Source organism: Panthera uncia, chromosome C2 (genome assembly GCF_023721935.1).
Source record: "Panthera uncia isolate 11264 chromosome C2, Puncia_PCG_1.0, whole genome shotgun sequence".
Lineage (NCBI taxonomy): Eukaryota > Metazoa > Chordata > Mammalia > Carnivora > Felidae > Panthera > Panthera uncia.
Window position 1 is genome coordinate 146,354,685 of NC_064810.1, and position 15,169 is coordinate 146,369,853.

At 40.9% G+C, this 15,169-nt stretch overlaps 1 protein-coding gene across 12 annotated transcripts in view; it reads left to right on the plus strand.

The window, feature by feature from the left end:
• The window catches only part of ULK4 (unc-51 like kinase 4), a 567,621-nt gene that overhangs the window by 48,553 nt on the left and 503,899 nt on the right, over window positions 1–15,169 (plus strand). For all 12 annotated transcript variants that reach the window (XR_007457564.1, XR_007457565.1, XM_049629926.1 and 9 more), the window contains exon 17: window positions 7,938–8,016. Coding sequence is in view for 10 of the 12 variants with exons in the window: in XM_049629926.1 (XP_049485883.1) it covers window positions 7,938–8,016 (79 nt within the window). In the remaining 2 variants the exon portion in view is untranslated. The remainder of the gene's footprint in view (window positions 1–7,937; window positions 8,017–15,169) is intronic.

The following is a 15,169-nucleotide window of genomic DNA, read 5'->3' on the forward strand; positions in this document are numbered from 1 at the left end:
ATGTTGGGAAGAACTCACATCGGGATAATATTGAGTCTTTTGATCCGTGAACATGTAATACCTTTCTATTCTTAGTTCTTGGATTTCATTAATCATAGTTTTGTACTTAATCATATAGATCTTGTACATACATTGTTAGATTCACAAGGATTTCATTTTTGGGTGTTGATGTAAATGGTATTGTATTTTGTATTTCAAATACATATTTTTTAACGTTTTTTATTTTATTTTTGAGAGACACAGAGACGGAGTGCGAGCTGGGGAGGGACAGAGGGAGAGGGAGACACAGAATCTGAAGCAGGCTGCAGGCTCTGAGCTATCAGCACAGAGCCCGATGCGGGGCTCGAACCCAAGAACCGTGAGATCATGACCTGAGCTGAAGTCGGCCGCTTAACTGACTGAGCCACCCAGGCACCCTGTTTTTTATTTCAAACTCCACTTGTTAATTGCTAGTATGTAGGGAAGTGATTGACTTCTAGATGTTAACCTTGTATCCTGCACCTTGTCATAATCCGTAGTTCCTATAGTTTTGTTTGTTTGTTTTTTTGGCTTGGGAGTGGGATGGGGGGGTCATCAGTTCTTTAAGATTTTCTATAGTCCCATCTTATGTGAACAAAGAACTTTATTTCTTCCTTCTTAATCTGTCTACCTTTTATTTCTTGTCCTACTACATTAGCTAGAGCTTTTAGTATGACATTGAGGAATGGTGGTGAGAGGCAACAGCCTTGATTTTAGTGGGAAAATCTTGAGTTTCCCAGATTTAAGTAGGATGTTGACTCTAGGTTTTTTGTAGATAGTCTTTACCAAGTTGAAAAAATTCTCCCTCTATTTCTAGTTTACTGAAAGCTTTTTAACATAAACGGGTGTTAGATTTTTGTCAAATGCTTTTTCCTCATCTCTTAGATTCTGTGTTTTTTTAGTTTGTAGATGTGATGACAATTGTTTTTTAAAAACCCGATGTTAAATGGTTTTTAGCATATTCACAAAGTTGTGTGACCACACCACTATCTAATTTCAGAATATTTTCACCACCCAGTGAAACCCCATGTCCATTGCCCCTTTTCCCTTGGTCCCTGCAAACCACTAATCTACTTTCTGTCTGTAGCTTTACTCATTCCAAATATTTTGTATAAGTGAAATGCACAAAATGTGATGTGTGTGTGTGTGTCTGTCCTCTTTCACTTAGCATATGGTTTGTCAGTACTTCATTTCTTTCAGTGTTAGAGAGAGAGAGAGAGGCAGAGGCAGAGGCAGTGAGAGGGAGACACAGAATCCAAAGCAGGCTCCAGGCTCTGAGCTGTCAGCACAGAGTCAGATGCGGGGCTTGAACCATGAACCATGAAATCATGACCTGAGGCAAAGTTGAACGCTTAACTGACTGAGCCACCCTGGTGCCCCTGTACTTCAGTTTTTTTTTTTTTTTTCTTTTAACATTTATTCATTTATGAGAGAGAGAGAGAGCACGCACGCTGGAGCCAGGGAGGGGCAGAGAGAGAGGGAGACAGAATCCAAAGCCAGTTCTGGGCTCTGTGCTGACAGCTCAGAGCCCAGATGTGGGGCTCCAAAGTCGGACGCTTAACTGACTGAGCCGCCTGAGCGCCCACTACATCAGTCTTTCTATGACTGGATAGTATTCCATTGTACAGATAATACAACATCTTGATTATCCATTCTTGATGAACACTTAGGTTGTTTCCAAATTTGGCTGTTGAGAATGATGCTGCTGTGAACATTTTCACACAAGGTTTTATGTGGACATATTTTTTTCACGTCTCTTGGATGTATACCTAGTAGTGGAATTGTTGGGTCCTGTGGTAATTCTTCAGGCTTTTGAAGAACTTCCAGACTCTTTCAGTGTTCTTCCTTGGTTTTATCTTTGAGTTTTCAAGTTTGATGTTTATCCCTGCTCATCTTATTCTGGAGAATCTCTATTGTATTTCAACACTCATACTACATTTTGGTTTTCACTTTCATGTTCTGGTTGACCCTTTTCTCTAACTGCTTGTATTTGGCCTATTTGTGTACTTTTGAATTTGAGGATAAATTGTAGGATTATAAAAATTCTGTTTTGGAACAGAATATAGGGTTAAGTATAATAACAAATATTCAGGGTTAAACATTAGGATTATACAAGTTAGATTCTTATCTCCTCGGCCTGTAGGTCGGGTCTTATTTTTCATCACGGTCTTGCTTTTTAATGTTGCTCGTTCCTCAGATCCTTAGTGGTCTTCGGGACTGAGTTTGTTGTATGAGTAAATGGTTAAACTGATCGGGATAGAAGTTGACGATACCAGTTTTCTCTGTGCTTCTCTAAGTCTGTTTCTCCAGCAACTTTTTTTTTTTTTTCCGATTTTTATTTAAATTCTAGCTAGTTAACATAGAGTGTAATACTGGTCTCAGGAGTAGAATTTGACAGTTCCGCATTTATGTATAACGCTCCATGCCCATCATCAGTGCCCTCCTTGATACCCACCCTTGATTTAGCCCGCCCGCCAACCCGTCTCCCCCCATCAGCCCTCAGTTTGTTCTCTGTAGTCAAGAGTCTCTTCTGGTTTGCTTCCCTCTTTCTTTCTTTCCTTCCTGTATGTTCATCTGTTTTTTAAACTCCATGTATGAGTGAAATCATATGGTATTTGTCTTTGACTGACTTATTTCGCTTAGCGTGATACACTCTCACTTCATCCACATTGTTGCACATGGCAACATTTCATTCTTTTTGATGGCTGTGTAATCATCCATTGTGCATATATACCACTTCTGTACCCAATCATCAGTTGTTAGACATTTGGGCTCTTTCCCTAGTTTGCATATTGTTGATAATGCTGCTATAGACGTTAGGGTGCGTGTGCCCCTTCGGATCTGTATTCTCGTATCCTTTGGGTAAATATCTAGTAGTGGAATTGGCAGCAGCTTCTTTAAAGGGAGAGCTGACACGTGAGTGGTGATGCCTGTTGACTGATGGACTTGTATGTTGGGAGCCCAGCTGGCTGGAGAGCAGGCAGGCAAGCCGTGGGCCTCTTGAGGAGTTGCGAGGATGGGTTTTTCTTGGGGATGGAGCTGGCTTTTCTGCATTAACTCCCTTTTCTGCTCTACTATCTGGTGTAGAGGACAGTGGTCTCTGGTCCCCATATCTACATCTGTTTCCCACCTCAGGGTAGATTGCTTTACCGTAGGAATAATTTTCCATTTTTATCCTGGAGACCAGGGCTTCAGGGTTTATTCTGTGTTACCAAGGAGGGAGATGGGAAGGCAGCAGGACCTGGTTGGCTCACTCGTTCATTGCGCAGGTCTGCAATCTGGTGACTGTCCGGTGGCTCGTCCTTGCCTTCTCTTTCAGTTGACTCAGTCTCTGGGGCTTCCTTGGGAAGATCTGTCTTTATCTGTGGTTCTTAGGGAGTTCTTCTATTCATCTTCTGTCAATATGATTTCATCTGTGCTCGTCACCTGGGATTTCCTTGTACGTTTTGGTCCACTTTCAGTCCTTCTTTCTGTTTACAGAAGATTTAATTATAAATTTTTAAAAACATTGTTTATTTTTGAGAGAGACAGAGAGAGGGAGGCACAGAGGAGAGGGAGACACAGAACATGAAGCAGGTTCCAGGCTCTGAGCTGTCAGCACAGAGCCTGATGCGGGGCCTGAACTCACGGACCGTGACATCATGACTGGAGCTGAAGTTGGATGCCCAAGTGGCTGAGCCACCCAGGCACTGCTGGTTATCATTTAATTATAAATTTGGTTTTCGTTTATCAGACCCTTGAGAGAACAGAAAGGTGCGTGTCAGTGTCCAGTCTGCTACATAAAGCAGCAAAATGTCTCCTTAGTTTCACTTTTATTTCTGTCGATTATGATTATGAATGATCGGTGTTTTCAATTTTCATTTGACACATCAGACATGCAGAAGTGCTTCTGAGTTTACGAGTATTGAGGTTTTTTTGCTTTATATTTCTTGTTGCACTTTTATAACATAGTATGTTCGGTATAATTTCTGCCTTTGGGGATTCTGTGGATTTATCTTTGTGGTCTAATATAAAATTATTCTTAAAAATGTTATTAATGTGTAGTGGTAATAATAGCTAACCCACACAGCACATATTACATGTCAGACGACATGGTAATTTCTTGGCAAGGATTATCTCCTTTGATTCTCTGAGCACCTTGATTAGGTACATATTGTAGTCAGTCCATCAAAGTAACCAGGGACATGAAGGATGAGTCAGTAACCCAAGGAACTGTCCTCCCTTCTTCCTCATGGTGGGGTCAAGGCTAGGCCCAGCACATTTCACTTCAGGGTGATAAACACCACCCTATACTGCTTCTCATTGTATAAGTTTGGTCACTGTTGGATTGTAGTAAGTTTGGTATATACATTTGTTACTTTGACCTTCATAGTTTTATTATGGATGCTTGTATGTATGTATGTATTCATGTGGCCTTCTTGCTGTGCTTGGAAGAGAAGCAGGTTGAATTTCCCCACTATTCTTGGGTTAACTTTTAATTCTTTGTTACATGGTGTATAACGATGCCCTTTGTAGGTTGTACTGCTTTTTCTTACAAGGGATCTTTTTTTTTTTTTTTTTTTTTTTTTTTTTACAAGGGATGATGTTAGCCTTAATTTTTTTTCTTTTTGAGATTTATGTTGGAAACCCTGTTTCACTTTTGTTTACCATGTACAGTCCTATATTTATCCACTCCTTTTCCACTAACGTCTTTAGTTACCTTTGTTGATGTCACTGTCCTGTTCATTCAGCAAACGTTTATTGGGGCCTACTTGATGCGAGGTGTACTGTCTTGGGGCTTGTGGGGTTGGGCAAGACAAAGTCTTGAATTTGTGGACCTTCTAGGCTGGTAGGGGACACAGATAATAAGTAAACCCAAGAACTAGAGCATTTTGGATCTGCTCTAATGTGGTAACAACTAGCTGTATGTGGTTATTAAAGTTTACATTTAAAAGTAATTTAAAAATTTTTTTACTTGTACCAGCCATATTTTAAGTGCTCACTAGTCACATGTATGTGATGGATACTGTATTGAACAGTGTGGATAGGGAACGTGCCTGTCACTGCAGAAAGGTTATTGGTCAGTGCGGATGCTGTCCTGAGGATGGGGACACTTGTGAGGTACAGGGTATTGGGACTCCAGGGGTGCCTGAAATGGTGATATTTAAACAAGGGGCTGATTATGTGAAGAAGCCAGCTTTTTGAGGGCATCATATGTAGATATAGCTGTATGTAAGTATTTGGTATAGACTAAGGAATGTTTTGTTACTTTAAATAGTTGATAGTTTAAAACTATAAGGGTTTTAAGATAGTCTGTTTTTTTTCTTTTTCTGATAGAGTGGTTTCTGGTGAGATTGGTGGAAACATTTACTTAGCACATTGTAATACATTTTTCTTTTACTTGAATAAATCTTGTAGGCATTATTTAATTTTGTAGAATGAAAAAACAATTTAGTGTTTCATAATTTGGGCTTGTCTTTGAACTAAGATAAAGTAAGTTTTTGCTCTGCGTCCTCTAATTCATTAGTCAGTTTCTGATAATAAGCATTTGTGTTTTCATTGTAAAAAAAAAAAATTCAGAAGTTAATCCATCTCTCCCTTGAAATTTTACACGTTTGGAAATTGAAGCATAATTGACTTGGCCTTGGTCACAAAATGGGTCGGTGGCAGATCACTGACTAGATGCTTTTCCTTGTAACTTCTGGTCCAATGTCCTACCAATTTTTTTTTTTTCTTCCAAATTGATCACTTTTAAAGTATAATTTAAGACAATCTCCTCAACACATGGTGTTGGGAAAACCGGATAGCTACATGGAAAAGAATGAAACTGGACCACTTTCTTACACCATACACAAAAATAAATTCAAAATGGGTGAATGGTCTAAATGTGAGAACCGAAACCATCAAAATCCTAGAAGAGCGCACAGGCAGTGATGTCTCTGACGTCGGGGAAAGCATCATTTTTCTAGATCTGTCTCCTGAGGCAAGGGAAACAGAAGCAAAAATAAACTGTTGGGACTACATCAAAATAAAAGGCAACCTGTGGAATGGATAGAAGATATTTGCAAATGACATATCAGTATCAGTATCCAAAATATATAAAGAACTTCTACAACTCAACACCCAGAAAACAAATAATCCAATTATTTGTGGGCAGAAGACATGAACAGACATTGCTCCAGAGAAGACATCCACATGGCCAACAGACCTATGAAAAGATGCTCAACATCACTCATCATCAGGGAAATGCAAATCAAAACTATGAGATATCAACTCACACCTATCAGAATGGCTTAAAATAAAAAACACAAGAAACAACAGGTATTGACGAGGATGTGGAGAAAAAGGAACCGCTGTACACCGTTGGGAATGCAAACTGGTGCAGCCACTGTGGAAAACAGTATGGAGGTTCCTCAAAAATTAAAAATAGGACTACCCCACGATCCAGTAATCACACTAGTGGGTATTTATGCAAAGAATAACACTAATTCAGAGGGATCGCGCACCCCTGTGTTCATAGCAGCATTATTTGCAATAGCTGAATTATGGAGGCAGCCCAAGTGTCCATACATAGGTGAATGGGTAAAAAAGATGTGGTATATGTTCACAATGGCATATTACTCAGCCATAAAAAGAATGAAATCTTGCCATTTGCAACAGCATGGATGGAGCTAGAATATAATGCTAGGGAAATAAGCCAGAGAAAGGTAAATATCATATGATTTCACTTATATGTAGAATTTTAAGAAACAAATGAGCAAAGAAAAAAGACAAACCAAGAAACAGATTCTTAAACTGTAGAGAACAAATTGATGGTTAGTTGAGTGGGGAGTTGGGTGGGGAGATGGGTGAAATAGTGGATGGGGATTAAGGAGTGCACTTGTCATGATGGGCACTGGGTGATTTATGGAATTGTTGAGTCACTGTTGTGTACCTGAAACTTCCAAAACGTTGACTGAGGAATTAAAATTTAAAAAACAGTATACTCTTTTTATTTAGAGGCAGAATACTAATCATACAAATAACCTAGGACTTTTTCAGTTTGTATATGGTTAAGAGATGTGAATGGCTAATTCAAGAAGTGTTGAAATCTGTTAGAATTATGTCTGTATGTTAGAGTTCTGACAACATGAACACTTTCCTATGGTTCTTCTCTCAGTGTGATTTGTTTCCCTCCTGGGTCCTGTGTAGCTTAAGAACCAGAAAAGCAGAGGTTCTCTGGCTGACATGAACACTGATTAGCCCAGAGAATGTGCAAAAGCATCAATAATATGGTTCTCAAAAAAAAAAAAAAAAAAAAGAAAGGAAAAAGAATACGGTTCTTATCAACTCACACATTCAACCATTTTTTTCGAATTAAAAAAAATCTTATGACTAATTTTCTCCATGAAATAAAATTTCCCACCTGAAAATGATATTTAATAATTTATCACCTTATTTTCTGTTGGATAACGAAACAGAAACTTCGCTAAAACTAGTAGTTTTTGGAACAATATTTATAAGATCCATGATTATAAAAATTACTGTAAAAGTGGATATATAAATGTTTAACTGTTCTGATATTTTATCTCTTATGTCTACAATCATTGGCCTAACAAGTAGAACATAACCTTCAGCCAAATACTGCTCTACTCAGAAATAAAATGGTTAATTACATTTTCCTTCTCCTCTCTGGTTAAGGCCTTTCAAAATTTTTATTTTGCATTTTCTCTTAAAGCACAACTTGTTCAGCTTTAGTCACATCACGACCGGTTCTGCAGAGGGCGTTGCTTGCTGTTCATGTCTCCTGTGCGTGAGCGTGCGTTTCTTGGGGCCATATTCATGGCGGAGTACATGCCTACCCCAGCACATCCCATTTTTATTTTATGTTAGTGCTCATAATTGTGTGATGTTACTTGGTTTCCTAGTTCTCCTCAGACCTTATTTTTCTCCATTTACAGACGGGCCAAGGTTGCTCGGGTGATGGGTTTACTGGCCTCACACACAACTGAGCTCCAGGAAAATACACCTGTTACTGAGGTAATTCTCTTTTATTACTGAAATGTTATGAATGGCAAAAAAAAAAAAAAAAAAAAGATCATTTCTGATTTTGTGATTTAGAACATGCAACTTTCGTTGACCTTCACGTAAGTTTTTCTTTGTGGGGTTGTGGCATTCGTAAAATAGGCTCAGTAGGCTCTTAGGCTTAAACACAGCCACACATTTGCAACCTGTTGTGTTATTACAGGTGATATGGCAGAGTTAAAATGCTTATAGGCTCTCTTCATTATTATTTCAGTAATTTTTGGATAAGGTTTATTTCATTGCTAGTTTCCTTGTAGTCTCTCTAACATCTTATTATACCTAATTTATTTCCTAGTGAAGCACAGCTCGTAATTCAGATTAAACTCCTTTTTACCCTGAAGTTAGTATTTTCATCCTCATCAGTTGTCAGTTGTTTCTGACTGTGATTCCAGTATTTAATGGATGCGCATGCTTGGAAGATATTTTGAAGTGTATACCATTTCTTTCAAGTACTGATACTGGGAAGCATCTCTTAGTTAATCAGTAAATTCAAGTCCCACTAAGTGAAATCTGTTGCACTGCCTTTTTGAGTGTCCGTTTCCCCTTGGATTGGGGAGTGTCAAGAGTTGAAATAGGTGAAAAGAACCAAGGCTTTTAGGGGCAAGGTTAAGAACTCCTGAAGGAAAGAGAAAGTGTGAAGGAGAGGGGATTTTGTAGAGCCAGAACCTGGTGGTGTGGTATTTGAGACTTTAAGAGGAACTGTTTAGCCGAGTATTGTCCAATAGAACTTCCTGTAGCGATGAAAAATGTTCTGTACCTGTGCTGTCTGGTACCTCAGCCAGTTGCTGGGATGGCATCCCACTTAGCCCTCTTCTGAGTAGATACGAATGGACGGTTCATTTAAGGTCACTGGATTTCCTTTGCTTCAATTCCATCCCCATTTTCTGCAAATTGTGAGATCTCTGAGCTACTAAAGGAAATGGTACTAAGTCTAACCTTTTTTCTTATTTTCTGGGACCAGTGTGACCCCTGATGGTACCCACCTTGGTTATCAGAGAGGAATAAACTAGACTTTTAATCTAAAATACCAAGCAGCTAGGGCAATATCACTCATCACAGAGGCTTAGTAGCTCAAATCTTAAGGAGGGTGGCTTCTCGTGACTCAGAACAAGGGTTTCCAATGAAATAGAGTGGCTGTAGGAGTTGAAAGAGAAGTTAAAGGAAAATTCTAAGACCTTTCCGTGACATTCTAGAAGACTGGGCAATCAAAATTGGCAGTCCGTGCTCAGGAGCAGCGTGCCATGAAGAGTGAGCCCTGAAGATATAAAATATGACTGTCATATAGGTGCTGTAATAAATAGGATGAGTATCTTAGAAGTGGAGTGAGTGGATTTGAAGATCAGGGAGGCGCCTGGGTGGCTCAGTCAGTGAAGTGTCCAACTCTTGGTTTTGGCTCAGGTCACCATCTTATGGTTCGTGAGTTCGAGCCCTGCGTCAGGCTCCTCGCTGACAGTGCAGAGCCTGTTTAGGATTCTCTTGCTCTCCCTTTCTCTCTGCCCCTCCTCCACTTGCTCTGTTTCTCTCTCAAAAATAAACAAACTCTGAAGATCAGCTGGAAGAATTCTCTTAGGATTCAGAAGAAAAAAAGAAAGGTTAAAAATTATGAACTTAAAGCATGAAAGATAGTTCTGGAAGATCTGGTCTGTCCAGTATGGCAGGCACTAGCCTTTGAAAAGCAGGTGGTCGGGGCGCCTGGGTGGCTCAGTCGGTTGAGTGTCCGACTTCGGCTCAGGTCACGATCTCGCGGTCCGTGAGTTCGAGCCCCGTGTCGGGCTCTGTGCTGACAGCTCAGAGCTTGGAGCCTGTTTCAGATGCTGTGTCTCCCTCTCTCTCTGACCCTCCCCCGTTCATGCTCTGTCTCTCTCTGTCTCAAAAATAAATAAACATTAAAAAAAAAAAAAAAAAAAAAAGAAAAGCAGGTGGTCTGGGGGCACCTGGGTGGCTCAGTCGGTTCAAACTGGTGTCTGACTTCAGCTTAGGTCATGATCTCATGGTTTGTGGGTTCGAGCCCCATATCAGGCTCTGCGCGGACAGCTCAGAGCCTGGAGCCTGCTTCAGATTCTGTGTCTCCCTTTCTCTCTGCCTCTCTTGCTCTCACTGTTGACACACACACAGACAGACACTCTTTCTCTCTCTCTCAAAAATAAATATAAAAAAAAAAAAGTAATCTGAATTGAGATGAACTTCAAGTAGAGAACACATACCAGATGTTGAAGGCTCCATATGAAAAAGAAAAAAGCATCTCACCTGTACATTTTTTATAGACTACATTTTCAAATGATTGAATATTATTTGGATAAAAATATTATTTGGTTATTTTTGATAATGTATTTTTATGCAGATAATATTTTTGGATACATTTGGATGGGTAAATTATTATAGTTAATTTCACTTTTTTCTTTTTTGATATGGCTCCTAGAAAATTTTAAATCACCTTTGTGGCTTGAATTGTATTCCTGTTGGACAGCACTTGTCAAAGATAAGCATAATGGGATTACCAGAAGAAGAGATCAAAGCAAACATTCATGAAAGAAATAATAGAAGAAAATTTCACCCTGAGCTGAAAAAAGACTCAATCTTTAGATGAAAGGTTTCACCAAATGTCAGGCAAGATACTGAAAAAAGACCCATAATTAGGCCTATCCTGGTGAAATTTGTAATTATGAAGAGTAAAAGAAAACCAAAACTCAGGTTGTAAACAAAAGCGAATCAGACTTGCATATAATTTATTTGTAACACTATTTCAGCCGAAGATCGCAGTGGAATTAGACCAACACTAAGAAAGCGGTAGAAAAAGAACAACACTTATGGGATCGTGTGACCTTAAATTTCTCTGTACAGCCATCCTATTGTTTGATTTTGAGGACAAAAGACTTTTTCAGAAATTCAGAGACTCCATCTTAATTTCACCCACATTTCTAAAAAATTGTACTCGAGCAAGCTGCTTGAGTAGCTGTCTGAAAACAAATCTTAAGGTAACAGAAAGAAGCAGCAAATACAGACAGGGACTCCATTAGCATCTAAGTCCAAATAGTAGCTAGTAGCTGTTAATGTTGTGACATGTGACCTGGAGAGAATGGATTCTTCAGAAAGAGTGTGTGTGTGTGTGTGTGTGTATATACATGTATATATATACACGTGTATATATACACACGTGTATATATATACATATGTATATACATGTATATATACACGTGTATGTATATACACATGTATACATGTGTATATACATACACGTGTATATATATATGTATACGTGTGTATATATATATATGTATACATGTGTATATATGTATACATGTGTATATATGTATACATGTATATATATATGTATACATGTATGTATGTATATATATATGTTAAAAAATGAATAGTAGTATGGAAGTAAATTCTACATTGCTTTAGAAGATCTGGAAGGGTAGAGGAGAAGGGAATAGGAAAGAAAAAGGCAAATTCGTTGTTCTTTTACTATTTGAACATTTATTGAGTGTCTGCTATGGGTGTGGTGGTGTGTTATGTGCAGGAAGACCATTATTCCAGGCACGTTCTTCTAGAAGAAATTCAGCTACTATTTTCTATTTATTTTGTATTGATTTATTTTAACTATAAATATTTACTATGTAAATACTATTTTGTATTTATTTATTTTAGAGAGCATGAGTGGGGAAGGACAGAGAGGGCGAGAGAATCCCAAGCAGGCTCCTCACTGCCAGCATATTGCCCAGCGCGGGACTCGATCTAAAGAATTGTGAGATCGTGACCTAAGCTGAAACCAAGAGTCGGACGCTTAACCGACTGAGCCACCCAGGCGTCCCTGATAGATACTCTTTTATTCCTTGTATTGATACTCTTTTATTCCTTGTTTAACAAATATTTGTTGGTGTCTGTGAACAAAGTACAGTCTAGGTACCAGGGTATAGTGCTGAGGAAGAGAAATAAAAATCTGTTTCGATGGAGTGTATGTTCTAGTGTGAGGAGAGAGAGAGCAGATATCTAGTTTAGGTGCTAATAGATGCAGCGGAAAAGCTAAAGGAGGGTAGTGGGATCTGGGAAGGATGAGGTGATGGTGGCACTATTTCAGATGGGTTGGCCAGAGAAAGCCTGGGGTAGGAACATCCAGGAAGAGACCTGAAGGGTTTGAGGGAGCACGTCCCTCGGCTGGGTGAGCCGCAGGTGCAAAGGACTGGAGATCAGAGGAGCGGTTGGCATGTTTCGAGGAACAGCATGGAGGTGATGTAGCTGGAACTGAGCAAGAGGAAGACTCCTGGCAGGAGATGGGGTTAGTGAAGTCGCCAGGGGCGAGGTCGTCCCAAGCCTTGTCGTAAGCCCTGCTCAGATTTGGGACTTGATTCGGAATGAGATGGGAAGCCACTGGAGGATTTGAGCAGAGAGCCTCCATGTAGCTTCTATCTGAAGAGAATCACTCTGTTACAAGGACAGGGGCAAGGTCGAATCGGAGAAAGCACTTTAAGAGCCTGTGCTATGTAGTAGTTCAGATGGTGATGGTGACTTGGATGGACTAGGTTCATAGTGGTAGATGCTGTAAAAAAAAAAAAAATGATCTCAATCTGGATATGTGCTGTCTTTGGAGATTTCGAAATACTGAGGCATCAGAGAATTGCAAGTCAAAACCAACGTGAAATATCAAGACAGTCACCAGATTGGCAAAAATTAAAAAGCCTCAGTCCTAAATGTTGGCGAAAGTACTGAGCAGAAGGAAGGCTTCTGTGCTGCTGGTAGGGATGTAAATGGGCACAGCCACTCTGGAACACAGCCAGGTGATCCTCTTCAAGAACTGAGTACATCTCAGGGCACCTGGGTGGCTCAGTCGGTCAAGCGTCTCACTTCGGCTCAGGTCATGATCTCACAGCCCGTGGGTTTGAGCCCCACATTGAGTTCTGTGCCGGTAGTTCAGAGCCTGGAGCCTGCTTGGGATTCTGTGTCTCCTCCTCTCTCTTCCCTTCCCTTTTTTGTGCTCTGTCTCTCTCTTTCTCTCAAAGATAAAGATTAAAAAAAAATTAAAAAAAAAATTGAGCACATCTTTCCTCTGTAAGCCAGCGTCTCCTCCTTTGTCACCCAGGGTACCAAATGACACACGAGAATGTGTATGACCGGCATGATTTGTAATAGCCCTAAATTTGAAATAATTCCCGTGTCTGTCAACAGTAGAACAAAGCGTGTCACCCTCACAGAGCGGAATACTAAATAGCGTTGTGAATAGTGAGCCACAGCATTGGGCGGCAAGCCTGAATGAATCTCCTAGGCATAGACAGTTGTCCTAGATATCAGTAGGATGTTTTCTGGGAAAGATCGATCTGTAGACTCAGAAACGTCCTGAGGGTGAGAAGGTTCTTGTTTAGAGGGTCAGTTCCCCCTTGGTTGTGGACACCCTGAAGGAGAGGTGTGTGTGTAGGTAGCCGTCACGGAAGGTGTGCAGGTGAGGGGGTGCCTTGGGGCAGAGTCTGGGAAGACCGGCTGGAGGCCAAGGCTAGTGCTGAGAGGTTGCCCACGCCCGGCTGGCATCTTTGTGCTCGGGGCTCCAGGTGGCCATGATTACAGGAAGTATGTTCTGCCGTAGGAATTCCCGTCGGTCTGGGCAGAAGGCCTCTGCGGCGACCAGGGACCTGTCAGTCACCCTGGGCGATGTGCTCAGCTCACACCCTGGCCCCAGGCCCGTGGCCTGTCCCCGCTGGCAGTTGGCGTCGGTGCTGTCACCGAGACCGTCGGATCGGGCGGTTCTTGAACGAGTTCTTGAAATTGTCTCTGTGTGGACTCAGGGTGTTCGTTGGCCAGCACGTTGGCCGGTCCCTCCTCAGGGACCGGAAACCTTGTGTCCCCCGACTCCTGGTGGCCGTCCCTTATCAGATACCATTGCATTCTTGATGCTGCCTCCATTGACGGGAGGGGATGGGTGTTAATTCCTGAGGTTCTCGCGTCTTTCCTTGGTATACTGTTCTTTTCTGGGGGCTGCTGATGTTTTATTAATTTGAAATGGATCTTGGGGAAGATTATACTTACGAAAAAAAATGTAATCGTGGGTCATGATATATGTGGGAAACTTCCTAGTTATGCATATTATGTGTGAGCTAAGTTCTTCTGGATAATGAGAAGTGCACAGAGTACCTTGGAATTGTGCCAGGTACTGCTGTATGCTGTTACTTAAACTTTTTCATTCTGTATTCATTCCTGCTCTGAGCCGTTGGTTGTCACAAGTGAAGCAGCCACTAGAGGGCACTCGAACACTAGAAACCAAGTTTTAGAAGTTTAAGAGTTTATCTCTTAGCCTCAAGAAGCTGGCTTAACGGGTATGCAACGCGGTGTTTCATCTTTCCCTGTTTTTTCGGGTTCTTGCTGCAGGGCGTGTGGTTTTATTCCATTAGTGATTATTGCTGTTTGAGATGAATGCCATGGCCGCCTCTCCAGGAAAGTGCAGTCATTCCAGGGGGTTTGAGAGCCCCGTGCAGCCCATCGGTGAAGCTTAGCTTCAGGACTCTTGAGACCAGGTTTCTGTAACACTCACAGTTGTGGGTGTTGCTGGTTTCACGAATAAAATTTTGGGTGTGAGATACTGACTTGGCTAGTAGGTTTACTACTGGTGGACCCCCCCCCCCCAAAAAAAAAAAAGAATTGTGGTTGAAGATCTTCTAGGCATTTAGAAAGTATAGAACCTCATTTTATAACCTAGTAATCTGCAGCGCCTGGCCAGCAGAGCAACGAGTGTCTGAGGGACCGAGTCAGCGCTGGAGGATTTAACAAGTCCTTGAAAGAATGGTAGGGAAGTATGGCAGCATCATTGGTTAGAGGCAAGATACGGACAAATAGCTGCTTTACTGTCCTTGTGGTGTAATGGAAGTCTCTTTCGTCTTGCGCTTTCACCGATGGCTACAGAGAAGAGCTGGTCGTGGTCTCTTGTGTGTTTTTAGAAGCGTTTATTCCGTTCTTTTTCTTTTCTCCAGAGACAGGCAACTTCTTAAGCCTCTCCTTCTAGATGACACGCTTACCACCCCGTAATCATTGTGCTGCTTACGTGTAATATTTTTCAGGAAATATTCCTGGTATCGTGCATAGATTTAGTCTTAAGCATGCAGTGGATATGTTACGGAAAAAG